Here is a 13403-nt window from a genome sequence, read left to right on the forward strand (position 1 = left end):
ATTGCCACCCTGGGAGAAAGGTGTTGGCTATCACTCTATCTATGCTTGTCATCTTATACACCTCCATCAAGACACCTCTCATCCTGCTTCATTTCAAAGGAAAAATACCCTAGCTTGCTCAACCTTTCATCATAAGACACACTTTCTAACCCAGGCAGCATCCTGGTCAATCTCCTCTGCACCCTCTCGAAAGTTTCCACATCCTTCCTATTATGAGGTGACTAGAACTGAACACAGTGCTCCAAGTGTGGACTAACCACCAGATTTATAGAGAGGAGGATTCCTTGGTGAAATAATGAGAAGGGAGGTGGAACAATGTTGGTTCAGAGAGATTGTGGTATCCACATAAAGAAATCACTAAAAGTTAACGCAGCAATTTGGAAGGAAGAAAATTACATTGGTCTTTATTATGGAACGATTTGACTATGCCTTCAAAGACTATATGTTGAGTAATGTGTATTGTATGCTTTCCCTACTCAAGGAAGGATATATTGCAATAGAGCATATGGAGATGTACCAGATTAATTCTGAGGATGTGGGGTGGATGAGAAAGACGATACAACTTGTCTCATTAGGTGGTTACGCAGTAAGGGCTTGCTACATACAGTTTATATGGAATATCATTGAGGCATACAATAGTCTGAGTCACTGAGGCATATAAATGCAAGAATAATGCTTCTGACAGTTTCAAAATTTAGGACAGGGATGGGAAGAATTTTCTTCACCCAGAGCATTATGAATCTTTGAAAATCCCTGCTCAAGAGTACTGTGGCAGGTCAGTCACTGAATATGTTCAACATCGAAACAAATTTTCAGATACTAAAGAAATCAAGGAAAAGAGGGTTAATGGCAGAGAAGGCTCAAGGAGCCTAGTTACAACTTCCTGCTTCTGTTTCCTATGTTCTGATAAAAACTTGTGAGATGATTTGACTGAGGGTTTGGGACTTTGAAAATAATTAGGTGGAAGAAACTATTGCACTGCTGAGAGAGTCGAGGATAAAGGGCCCAAAACTCAGAGCCAGGGGATTCAGATTTCAGAAAATACTTCCCAAAAACGGATGTAATGAGGTGAAGAGTTTCTGGCAGACGGTGAAGTGGCAGTGAAAGGAAAAGGTTGAGACAAGTTGGATGCAATTCTTTTTAATGTTGCTAGGTGATCAAGATTCTCTGGGGGAAACCCCCAGAGGAAAGGGAAGTACGCAGCAGCTGCAACAAGCATCAGCCCACTGGTTCCCACAGCAGGGCTAAAACTCCGAGAGCTTGCTGCTGGACACCCCCACAACCCACACACCAGACACACACAGCGACTGTGGAAAGACCTTCCTTAGAACTAAACAGCAAAAGCTACCAGTACTCAATTGTGTTTACAATGGCTCTCGAAAAGTGCTAACCAAATGGTCTCAGCTCTCCTGTGCTTTTCCATGACCCTGCAAAACGCTGTCATTCAAGTACATTTATTCACTTGCCTTTTGAAAGTTTTTACTGAATCCGTTTCAGCTGCTCCTTCAACCACTCCATTCCAGACCAAAAGAGCAGATCAACTAAAAAGGTAGCAGTTCAGTTCTACAATTTGACATCTCAATTCTGCTCTGACATTCAGTACGGTTACAGCTGATTAGAGAATTCCTTCCTTAACTCCTTAAACCAGGATTCCTCTATAATTAGTCTATCTCAGTCTTGAAAATACTTGTGACCCTTACAAGTCTCTGGGTAGAGAATTCAAAAGATTCACAACTTTGAGAGAAGAAATTCCTCATTTAGTCTGAAATGATTGCCTCCATTTTATGACAATACCTGAGCTCTAAACTCTCCACCAGGAGACACAATCGCAGCATCGGCTGTGTTAAAACCACTTCAGATTATTTTCAATTTAATGTGACTAATGCATGAACACCCCCCCCCCCCACCCCAAATTTCTTCTTTGGTTTAAACAATTGGCAACTGAAGCAATTGTCTTTTACCTACGTCTGGTCACTGCACTGTAGACACTTTAAACCACTTTTTATAATGCTGTTTACATTGTAAATATTTTATTCCATATCTGTACTTCTAACTTTACTTTTATATAATCCTTTATTCTGTATAAATGTTTAATGTTGTTTTTGTTGTGGGTTGCACAAACACACCACAGCAATGTAAATGTATATGGCAAAAAGATAATCCTTAAACCACTGGGTAAAAGGGGGCAGAGAGGGCAGCTGATGACACAGAACAAATAAAATCAGTTTATAAGAAACACCTAATATCACAAGTGGCATTTAGTCAAGGGTGACACCCAATGACATCAGCAGCAGCTGTCAGGTTGAATAGGAAGTTAACACGTCACTTCATCAAAAACATATTTCTGTATTACCAATTGTGAAATTCCCCAGAATGATGAGTAAATGTACCACCTACACACTCAGCAGCCATCCAGGTCTGAAATGGTAATGCAGAGGTTCCCTACATAAGCACGGGAGAGAATCCAGGCAGTTCTCCTGCACCGAACACCTCTTCACAAATGTGGGTGCGTTGTCTCACAGGGTTTGAGGCCAACTGGCTCAGAGAGAAGAGGGTGAACTTGACATCAGTACTGCTTGTCTCCGCTATCGATGGGTTTGAAGGGAGCTTTGAGAGCAGCATTAAAGGGAGTGATAGTCATTCCCTCGCAGACTTCTTGTGCCTTTAGCAGCTTTTGATTACAGTTAAAGCACAAGGAATAGCAGGCACCCAGTACTCAGTCCAGGGAAGTCCTGAAGCTGCTGGCTTTGTTCTGTAGCTTTTCACCAACCATTGCTTGCCGATGGACCAAACCATTTGAACCCATGGTCACAGAGTTATGCATTCAGAAGTCATGGAATCGTACATCATTGAAAGAGCCATTCAGCCAAGTTGTCCATGCCAATCCATTCACGCCCTTCTGCATTCTATATCTCATCACCCAGCAGTTGCTCCATAGCCTGTGTTCTCCCAGCATTTTTTTAATGTATAAACTTAATGCAGTCTGCCAGTGATCTTTTGTGACTCCTCTTAGCCTTCTTAATTTCCTTTTAAGCAACTCCCTCAACTTTTTATACTTCTGACAGGCCTTCTCCATCATTAGATCTGCATACTTGTCGTATGTTTCCTTTTATCTTCTTCATCCAAGCATCACTATTGCTCAAAATTCAGGATTCTCAATACCTGTCACTGTGGCTTTTAGCCTTACAGGAACATGTTGGCCTTGAACTACTGATATCTCCATGGAACTCAAAGGAGATGTAGAGTTACCTGCCTGATCTACCCAGCTCCTCCCTTATGTTAATTGAATTGCCCCCCCCCCACCCCAGTTTAAGACCTTCAGTACTGGTCCATTATCATCCTTTTCCAGAAACACTTTAAAATACGAAGCTATGGCTTCCAAAATGATCCCCAGCTGACACTCTGTCCACTTGACCAACTACATTCCCCATGATGAGGTCCAGTAACGCTCCTTCCCTTGTTGGTCAGTCCACATTCAGTGGCAAAAATTTCTCCTGGACACACCTCAAAAATTCCACCCTCTCTGAGCCTTTAAAGTCAAGTCAACCCAAATTCATAATAAGTGAGATTGAAATTCCACCAACCCCAGTATGATAAACCTATTTTTTTCAAATTGCATCTCCCTGATATGTGCCTAGATATCTCTTTCTCTATCTCCTGTTGACTGATGGGAGGTCTGAGAGGTACCTGCAGCAAAGTGATGACAGCCTTTTTGTTTATAATCTCTACCCATGTGGGCATGAGAAGCCTTCCAAGATTGCTCCCTGAACAGTGAAATAATGTAATTTTTGACTAACAGAGCACTATCTCCTTACCTTTTCTGCCCGCTTCCTCTCTCACCTAAAATTTCTATAGCCTGGGATGGAGTTGCCAGTCCTGCTTAACATTCAACCATGCTTCAGTGAAAGGAACTACATTAAACTTTGAGTTAATCTACTTTACTTGCGATACTTCTTGCATTATAGTAAATCCAATTTAGTATTGAATTCTCTTGACAAACACTCACCATTTGTTCTGTCCACTGGACAAACAAACTCTTTTACCTTTTCTTTGCCCTTCTTCCCAAGTAGGGCACGTAATTTCTGACACCATATCCTCATCATCCTCCAAGAAGGACCACAACCTCGTCACAGGGTTTGGAGATTTGTGTGCCTCAGTGACCCGGACAGCTACGTTGGCTGGAGCCAGGGCCTTGTACTTTGGCTCTTGGTAGGGTCACTGATGTCAAACAGGTCAAAGGGTAGAGGACAGACCAAGAGTGGTCCACCAGTCCTCCAGGTTCAGGGGCTCTGCTGGGGGTGAACAACCCTGACTGGTAAAACAAAGCGGTCATGGAAACAGCAATGAAGAATCCGCCTATATCTGTGTGCAACAGTACGGACAGACAGGGATGGAGGACCTTCATTGCTGCCCTAAACGCCAACAACATAATGGCCAGTAAGTACATCTTCATCCTCAACAAAATCATTTATTGGGCAGTCAACAATAACTGTGGCGAAATAGAATTGGGCATCATTAATCATTGGAATCAATTTCTACCAGTAGCAATTTGTTCACTATAACATTACACTAATGGTGAATTATACACATTCACAGTAATTCTGCTCTAGTGACAGACTTCTGCTTACTATCAACCACCATTTCACAGTGATAATAAACCCAATTCTGATTCTATTACCATAAATTAACTGCTTCATTCAGTCAAACTTACATGCTCACTTTCGCCTAACCGTACTGAGGCATCTCCTTTCTGAAGTCCAGCTGTTCTGACACTAACTGCTCACAATAGTCCACTCTGCTGCCTCTGGTTTGTACAGCCCAACTAGCTGTTCTCAAATGGTTCTGATAGAAACTGACACTGCTCTGTCCACAATAGCATATCTGTGCTGCAGTGGGTCTATCTGCTGTCCAGCTGTGCTGAAATTAGTTTAGTGTTGTCCAGACATGCAGTCAGAAGTCTATTTCGGCTGGTCCGACTGTGCAGCCACAGGTCTGTTCACTCTGAAGCAGCTCCACTGACACAGCTCTGCTCATTATCAGCTAGCTCCACTGCCACGTGCAGTTGAGGCTTCTGCCTGAGACAACTGCCTGCACCCTCTTCTGGGGTTATGCCCGTGCCTGAGTGTCCCTCGAGAAGGGGCACGTGGTATCCACAGGTCAATGAGGATTTCTGCGACCTCTGGGCTTGAGTGCTTTCGGATGAGTAATGACTGTGAAACTACTGTATATAGAATGCATCATGAAGTACAATAGTACTGTATTCCTGTGATACTGTAATCACTGAATAAACCACCTCTGGAAAAGGATTTTTTTTAAAAAGCTCCAATGTCATTAGCTGTAGTGACACTGGCAAATTTACTTCAGTCCAACTGTACCGACATTAAGTGTTTACCATGGTGCAGCTTTGCTAACAGAATCTGATTTGTTGAAAATGGTAAATGGTGCAGTCGCTGTTTGTTCACAATAACCAAACTGTTTTGGAATCAGTTCACTCATCCGGCTACACTGCCACAAGTCAGTTCACTGTGATCTAGCTCCGCACACTCTACTTCAGCAGTATATATAAACTCAGTTCAGTGCAACCATGTTGCTACTGTTCAGATCAGTCTATTTGCACTGATGCATCTGCTCACATTTGTCTAATTGCATTGCTACAGTTCTGTCCAGCATAATCACACTCTGTTGAGAATACGTGATCGGTTTTGTTGGATCCGACTGCTTAATTCTTAGATTAGACTCTTTAATTGTTATTTTCTTTGCAGCTTAATAATTAATTATTTTCTTGTATTCTTATTTGTATGTAACAGTTTAATATGCCTCTAAAGGTTATATAAAGTATAATTCTAGAAAGCTCTGGAAATTCATTTGTTCTGCATTACTTGAATGTTTAAAGTACATTATCAAAGTATTGTTACTGTATACAACCTGCAGCTTTCTCTCCTTACAGGCAGTCACAAACAAACAAACCCAGTGGAACCCATTTAAAAAAAACTGTCAAACACCCAATATGCAGAGAAAAAAACAACTCGTGCAAACAATAAAAGTAGGCAAATAACATTTAGAACTGAAGTTCACAAAAGTGAGTCCACAACCACAAAGCCAGTCATCACTGCAGTCGATTCAGGAAACTGTTCGTCGCAGGCCACGGCCTCAGTTCAGCTCAGAGACAAGTAAACCTTGTGGAGCAGTGTGCTGAAAACAGGCCCGTCCCTTGCCTCTGGCCCAACACCCTAACCTTCTCAACCTGGCCCAGTGCTTAAATCAGCTGAACCACAGGTTGTTCCTTGCTCTTGGACACATGCCCTGCTATTTCAATACGCTCTTGGCCCAGGCCCCGTTGCCTCAATTCAGCCCAAACAGGTGCCATCTTAAACCTCGTAGAGAGTGTCTGTGGGGCGTGGGCTCGTAGAGGTGTGTGGAGGTTAGGGTGTAATTATGCGGGCAGTGGGGAAATTATCCGGCTTGTGTTTCTTGATCTTGTTACTAGAGATTTAGTGTCACAACCCTGCCACTTTGATCTGGCCACGCCTAAATAACCTGGTCCAACACTACTTGCCTTTTTTTGGGATCTTTCTCCTTCTTGCCTCTATCTTATTAAGGTTTAGGGTTATGAATATGTTAATGGTTTGTGCGGGGGGTGGGGTTATTGCTTATGATTGGTGTTGGGGTGGGGGGTTTGGATTGTAGGGAATGAGCACTGGGGTTGGTAGGTGTGGGCTAGGATTTGTGGGGGATGCAGGCCAGGGTTTGTAGGGGTGTGGAGGTTAGGGGATTGTAAGTGAAAGGCTGGAGGAGAGAGGGTGTGGAGGTTAAGATTAGGGGTAGGGTTGGGGGATGGAGGTGAGGGCCCGGAGGGGAGAGGGGGACTTGGAGGTGCTTTCTCATTGGTTAATTTGGTACTGCAGTATTGAATATGTACTTTCTAATTAGGTAATTCTTATTCACAGATTTGAATGGAATTTTCCCTCATCTCTGCAGTAAAAAAAATAGCTGTTCTACATGAGGCACCTCTATCACCGTCTGTTCAACTTTCCCCTGTTCTATCAACTCTTAATAAAACAATCATGAAGCAACAAGTGTTGTGCCTCTTTCTGGACCTCTGGCTGTACTGTCTGTCACTAGCTGATCAACACTAGTCTGTTCACTATGGTCCACTGTAATGAAATGAGTGTTGACTACAGTCCAACTGCGCTCCTTTTAGTTGAAAAAGGACCCAGTGCTTTCCTGGCGTACATGACGAATAAACCGTTCTTAGGCTTCCAGCTGGGTCCAGGTATCGATTACAACCAATGTTTCGATGACAAACTCTGCCATCTTCATCGGGGATAACGCCTAGGCACATCTAGTCCAGTGGTATTTATACCCCCGTTGTCCGACCCTCATGTTTGGTTAGTCCTCATCGAATGCTGTGCCACCTTGTTTACAATCAAATTCTTCTTACTTAGAGCAAATGGTGCTCTTTCTCTGCTACAGGTCTGTCCACTGAACGTCTACACTGAAAGTTGCTCTCTGTTCAGCACAGCCACCAATCTGTCACCCATGTTTCCGTCCTTCCATTTAATCTATATACAATAGTCCAGCTGTAGTGACAAAACATGGTCCACTGTGGCCCAGAAATGTTCACATTAGCTTCCTCACTCTAGCTGAGGCAGGCTGACACTAATCTGTTCAATGTAGTCAACTTGTGTTGTTACTCGGCTGTTTATTCTCATCCTGTGATTTCAGTACAATTGTAGTTCAATACAACAACTCGACTTTATTAATGTTTGTCTTCAGAATAATAGAGATGGGCTGCTTTTAATCTGTTCACTCTAGTCAAGCTATATTTACACGAGGCAGTGCACAGATGCTTCCAGCTGTGCTGACACTTGTCTAGATACCCTAGTTCACCTGTACTGCCACTCACCTTACACTATAGCCCAACTACGCTGCTCAGAGAGGCACTGGTTCAACATTACCACATGCCCTTGAGTGGAAGTAAGTGAACAGTGTTGCACTGCGCACCTCTCACTAACGTATTCTATGAATGGATCTCCAGTACTTGAGCTGCAGGGCACAATTATAGATGGCCAGTGCCCTGTAGTATGTCTCACTAATATTTTACAATAAACACAAGACGCCAGACAGTGAGGGGGGAAAAACCCTCTGTCTGCAGATGGCTGCATTTGCATCGAATCAAAAAATCTTTACATGCAACTGAGTGGGCAGGCAGGGCCAATGCCTCCTCCACCCTGGGTCCTTTCTCAAACCTTTACTCAAAAATTCATGACACAAAATTTAAACGATGTCAAACTCAACAACTAATTCAAACTTAACTTTTATTCAATAGCTGCAAATTAGCGGCAACTTTCTTCCGAACACCCTTTAGCAATAGCAATACAGATTAAATACCTTTGGGTGTCGGTTAGTGGGGGGCTCTTCAGACCCCGAGGCTTGGAACAGCCCGAATGAAGTGTGCCTGGGCTGTGGGACATCATGCCAGGTGAGCCCGGGCTCTTTAAGTGCTTGTTGGGGCTCGAGTTTTTCTGGGCTCGCGCTGGCTTCTGTGAGCCAGCCAACATCTTACTGTCTGCCAGGCGAGTCTTCTCTTTCTTGTTTTTCTTCTGACAAACGAACTGCTCCAGGATGGGGAGCTCCTGTGGCACGGAGAGTATCCGCTGAGGGTCAGCCTGTTCTTGCTGCCGGTACTCTCTCATCTCCTGAGCTCACTGAGGGAAAGGAAAAGAAAGGCATGAAATTAAATATCAACCAAAGAAAATTTAAAAAATCTACCAAAAATGCAACCCAGAGCCAAAAATATAAGCTGGAGCCAAGGAACTTGTGAATTCTAGCAATATTTACTTCATAGTCATCAAGCCCCCGCCAATAAGGGCTACATTTCATTTGCCTTCATAATCACTCGCCACACTGACTTGCAAGTTTTCTGTCTTGTACAAAAGCATCTTAATCCCTCTAAAAAAACAATTAATAGTCACTGACCATTTAAGTAATTTTGTTTTTCTATACTTCCTACCAAAAAAGACACATCATATTTTTTCATTATAGTCTACTTCCCTTACTCAACAAGTCCCTGTGCAATTACTTTACATTCCCCTCACAAATTACTTCAACAACCACCTTTGCAACATCTGTAAACTTTTATACATTATGAGTAGCCCCTTCATATAACCTGCAACTAGCCGAGGCCTCAGCATTAATCCCTGAGGCAAGTCACCGGTACAGCTTACAACTTGAAAATAACCTATTCATTCCGATTATCACAAAATACTGTATGTCAATGATAATAAACATGATTCTGAATCTTTGTTTGCTATCTATCAGCCAGTCCTCTGTTCAAGGTGAATGTCACTCTCAACCTTACAAGTTCTTATGCAGTTGTCTTTCCCATACCATGTTACTGGAAATACATCTGTTTGCTCCCCTTTATTCACCCCGCTAATCAAAATCTCAAGGCATTTCAATAGCTTTTAAACTATTTCCCTTTCATGACTATCATGTTGACTGCACCCATGTTGTACTTTTCCAAGTACTGTGCTATTACTTCCTTAATAATGGATTCTTACATTTTCCTCACCCCTACTCTTTCCGTCCGGGTAAAGTACATCAACCCAAAACATTAACTGCCCATTTCCTCCCACAGATGCTCCCTGACGCATCTACAGTCTTCTGTGACTCCATTTTCCCAGCTTCTGATATTAACCTCATTGGTCTGTTCTTCTGTTTTCTCTCACCAGAGTGACAGTAATTTATTGACTGATTGATTGAGATACAGTGTGGAATAGGCTCTTCTGGCCCAGCTATTCCCTGATTTAACTGTAGCCTAATTATGGGACTATTTACAATGACCAATTAACCTACCAACTGGTAGGTCTTTGGACTTGTGGAGGAAACCCATGTGGTCATGGAGAGAACATACAAACTCCTTACAGTGGCACAAAATGAACTTGGGACTGTAAAACATTGTGCTAACCACTACCGACAGAATCTCTGCAGCTCCCCATTTTAGAATGGTAAAAAATATTGCTCGAAATCTGAAATAATAGGAGAAGGTGCTGGGAATATCTGACAGTTCAGACAACAAAATGGAAGATGAAAATAGAGTTAGGTTATTAACATGAAACTTTTCTTTAGGAATAATTCTGATGAAAGATGGTCAGCTTGCAATGTTAACTCTCAAAGTTTGGATCATATTCTACAGAGGATCGCTACTAAGATTAACTAATTAATCTTGTTTTATTACACATTTCCACAACCAAAATAACTTGCTTGTTGATTGGGTTCAGAAAATATTGTTCCAGGAACTGTAAGAAATGAATTCCATGACCTCATCCGCTGCTAATTTCATTTCACCAGTGTATTTGAATGTGAAAGTTCCCCAGCATTGTGAAAATTGCCTGAATTATCACCCAAAATGACAATCATCTTAACTGCAGATCAAAACCTTTAAAGTGGGATCATACCAATTATTTTGTTTGTGATAAGATTGAACACCATCAACTAAATGGCCAGCTGTGGATTTCTATTGTTCTCTGACTTTGGACTGACAACTTCTAAAGTTTCCCCGCCTAGTGCTTGGGGCTCAGATAGATAATAATTGCCAGCATTTGTCAACTTCAATAACTAATGGGATAGTAATAGGTAAATTCAGAGATTCTGGCAATACCTTCGTCCAGTCATTGCTACATTCCCATAAATGCAATTCCAAAAAACAATCAAATGTAATAGTGCCACGTGCTGAAACTACATCTGCAAATGTGTTCACAACACTGCAAAACTGACAAAACAGGGTCCTGAAGAAGGCTGTCAATTCATTTTCCCTTCACAAATGCTGCCTGACCTGCTGAGTCCTCCTGCATTTTGAGAGTTGTTCCAAACTGACAAGAAACCTATACTGGCCATCATCCCTGTCCGCTTTGAATTGATGCAGGGTTTTGACTGACTCACAACATTGACAATTCCTCCTAATCTCCTGCACAGATGTCGCTCAGTGCTTGTAACAAAACATTGTCACTGAGATGACAATGCAGCACCCAAGAACTTCCATCTGCTTCGACATATTGCATCCAGCAAATGCAGTTTGCACTTCTACAGAAGCCATGGTCACAAAACTAGGAGGCTGAGAAGGTGTTTGCACCTGTCATTGTGGCAGTGAGAAACACGGCGGCATGCAGCCCTTTGGCCTCGTGTTCTTAATCATGGAGGTTCGCTAAGATTGCTGCTGTTCTGAAACCAGGAACACTTCCTGCCAGCAGCACTTCTTAGGACAGGTGTATTTCGATGTTATCTTTGGAAATGGTGCAGAATGCTTAAAGCTGCGGTCATCCTTCTGGGACAAGTGCATTGTCAGTTCGAAAGTCAGAGCCTCTGTTTACCTTTCTGATGCAGAAAGAGCAAATGTTCAGACCCCTGACCACATCATTGACATAAACAGCCTCTGAGAGCTGGACAAGAAAGCATCATGTTAAGATTACGTTTAAAGCCATTGTCCACCCACCAACTACTTCCCACAATCAGAGAAAATTATGGTCACATGATTTACCAAGGACGATTCAGAGTGTGACATATGTGTAGCAAACTTGCACATAGGTCATCTCAATATTACACACTCAACTCTAAAAACTACATAGGAAGGCCAGCAGACCAAGGAGGCCATTAGGGAGGCAGACCACCTGTACAGCACCCTCCTCATGGGTTCTTTTACCTATGTACATGAACTGAAAGGGGCAATTAAAAAACAATCTCTCCTCCCCTGTCAAGGCTTCAACTGAGAATGTGCCCAATGAAAGGAAGGAAGGTCCAGCCACTCTGAGCTGCCAAACTCCAGCTGTCTATCCCTGGCCTCCTCTCCAGGAAAACCATCCTGGCCCTCCATCACTGTTGTCTTCTCTACCTACTTTAGGTCTTCTGAGTTGTGCACTTTGGTGAGAGAAATCTAAAGACAGACAACTACTTCAATGGAAAAAGACTGCAGATGAGAGAAGTACAAAAGGACTGAGGTGATCTTGTGCATGAAATACACAAAGTTAGAAGGCTGTGGTTTGGAAGGTAAATGGCAAGTGGTCTTTATTGCCAGAGGGCTGGCGTGTGGAAGTAGGGGTGCAACATTACAATGACCTCCACGAGTACTACGCAGAGTTTTGCTCTCCTCATTGAGGTAAGTGGATACTAGCATTAGAGGCAGTCAACATTCACAAGGCCAATTCCTGGGATGAGAGAGTTGCCTTATCACAAGCCAGTAAATAAATTAAATCTATACTCTAGAGCTTGGAGGAATGAGGATAATCTTACTGAAACATCGAGGATCAAGTGGTTAAGTGCCGAGTTCTCTCCACTAGTGGGAGTATCTGAAATGAGGGGACGCAGTTGCAGCATAATTACAGGGGCAGTCATCCAACAGTGAGGTGCATAGGGACTTCTTGCAGGGGATGGTGAATCACTGGAAATCTCGTGGAGATCAGCTCATTGCAGGGGTTTAAAAAGGAGGTAGGTATTTTTTAAATGATCAGAAGGGTTGGGGAAATGGTACAGGAGAGATAAGGCCAGGAATATGATCAGCCATGGTGGTGGATCAGGCAGGAGAGGTCAGTGACAGCCCTGCCCAATGTCCTTATGTTTCCATGTCCTTGGATTTGCTGACAAATTCGATCCACTCCTTTGAGATGAGAAAAACATCTGGAAGTGACAGCTCAATGGCTGAACTGTAGTCAGCTTTGAGGGACCAAACGGGCACAGCTCAACTGAAAGTGTACAAGACAGTGCTTTTACCTAGCAGAATGTCAGAAGCCATGAGGAAGGGCATCGTCACTCTCATTTACAAAGGAGAAAGGGAGGAGATAGAGGAATTAATGATGCAAGATTCTGCCCAAAGCAATTACTAATTTAATCAAATCCCCACCCAGACGGACCTGTACTGTACCCAGCAGGAAGATCTCTGACTGCCTTGGGTTGCTTAAAGATGAGATAACCTGCATGCAAGATGAGGAAGAGGACAGTTACTTGCTCAGTATGGACCAGGATAAGCCTTTGACAGAATGGAGCATACTTAATGAACATGCTCCTCAACTTTGGGTAGTGAATCTATAACTAGAAACAACTGCTCTGCACAGATAGCAATGCAGTCCAAATCAATAGGTGAAAGACAAAAAGCTTTCTGATCAAATCTGAAGTTAGACAAGGCTGCATTATCCCCTTTGTCTAGTACTGAAACTTGATAAATCCACCAGAAAGGAGTAAAGCAGAAAGTGATGCTGCCTCCTCCAAGATGTCCACAACCTCGTTGTGGTTTGGAGGCTTGCGTGCCTGAATGACCCGGAGAGCTATGTTGGCTGGAGTCAGCGCCATGTGCTTTGGCTCTTGGTAGGGTCACCCATGCCAAACAGGTCAAAGGGTAGAGGTCAGACTAA

General features: G+C 42.9%; 1 protein-coding gene across 6 annotated transcripts in view; it reads right to left on the minus strand.

Moving 5' to 3' along the window:
• LOC140716882 (B-cell CLL/lymphoma 9-like protein) overlaps positions 1-13403 on the minus strand; it is a 150540-nt gene that overhangs the window by 50681 nt on the left and 86456 nt on the right. For all 6 annotated transcript variants that reach the window (XM_073029900.1, XM_073029901.1, XM_073029897.1 and 3 more), the window contains one exon: positions 8392-8708. In XM_073029900.1, the coding sequence (XP_072886001.1) occupies positions 8392-8696 (305 nt within the window). In that variant the 5' untranslated portion in view covers positions 8697-8708. The remainder of the gene's footprint in view (positions 1-8391; positions 8709-13403) is intronic.

This window comes from Hemitrygon akajei, chromosome 26 (genome assembly GCF_048418815.1).
Source record: "Hemitrygon akajei chromosome 26, sHemAka1.3, whole genome shotgun sequence".
In the NCBI taxonomy this organism is placed as follows: domain Eukaryota; kingdom Metazoa; phylum Chordata; class Chondrichthyes; order Myliobatiformes; family Dasyatidae; genus Hemitrygon; species Hemitrygon akajei.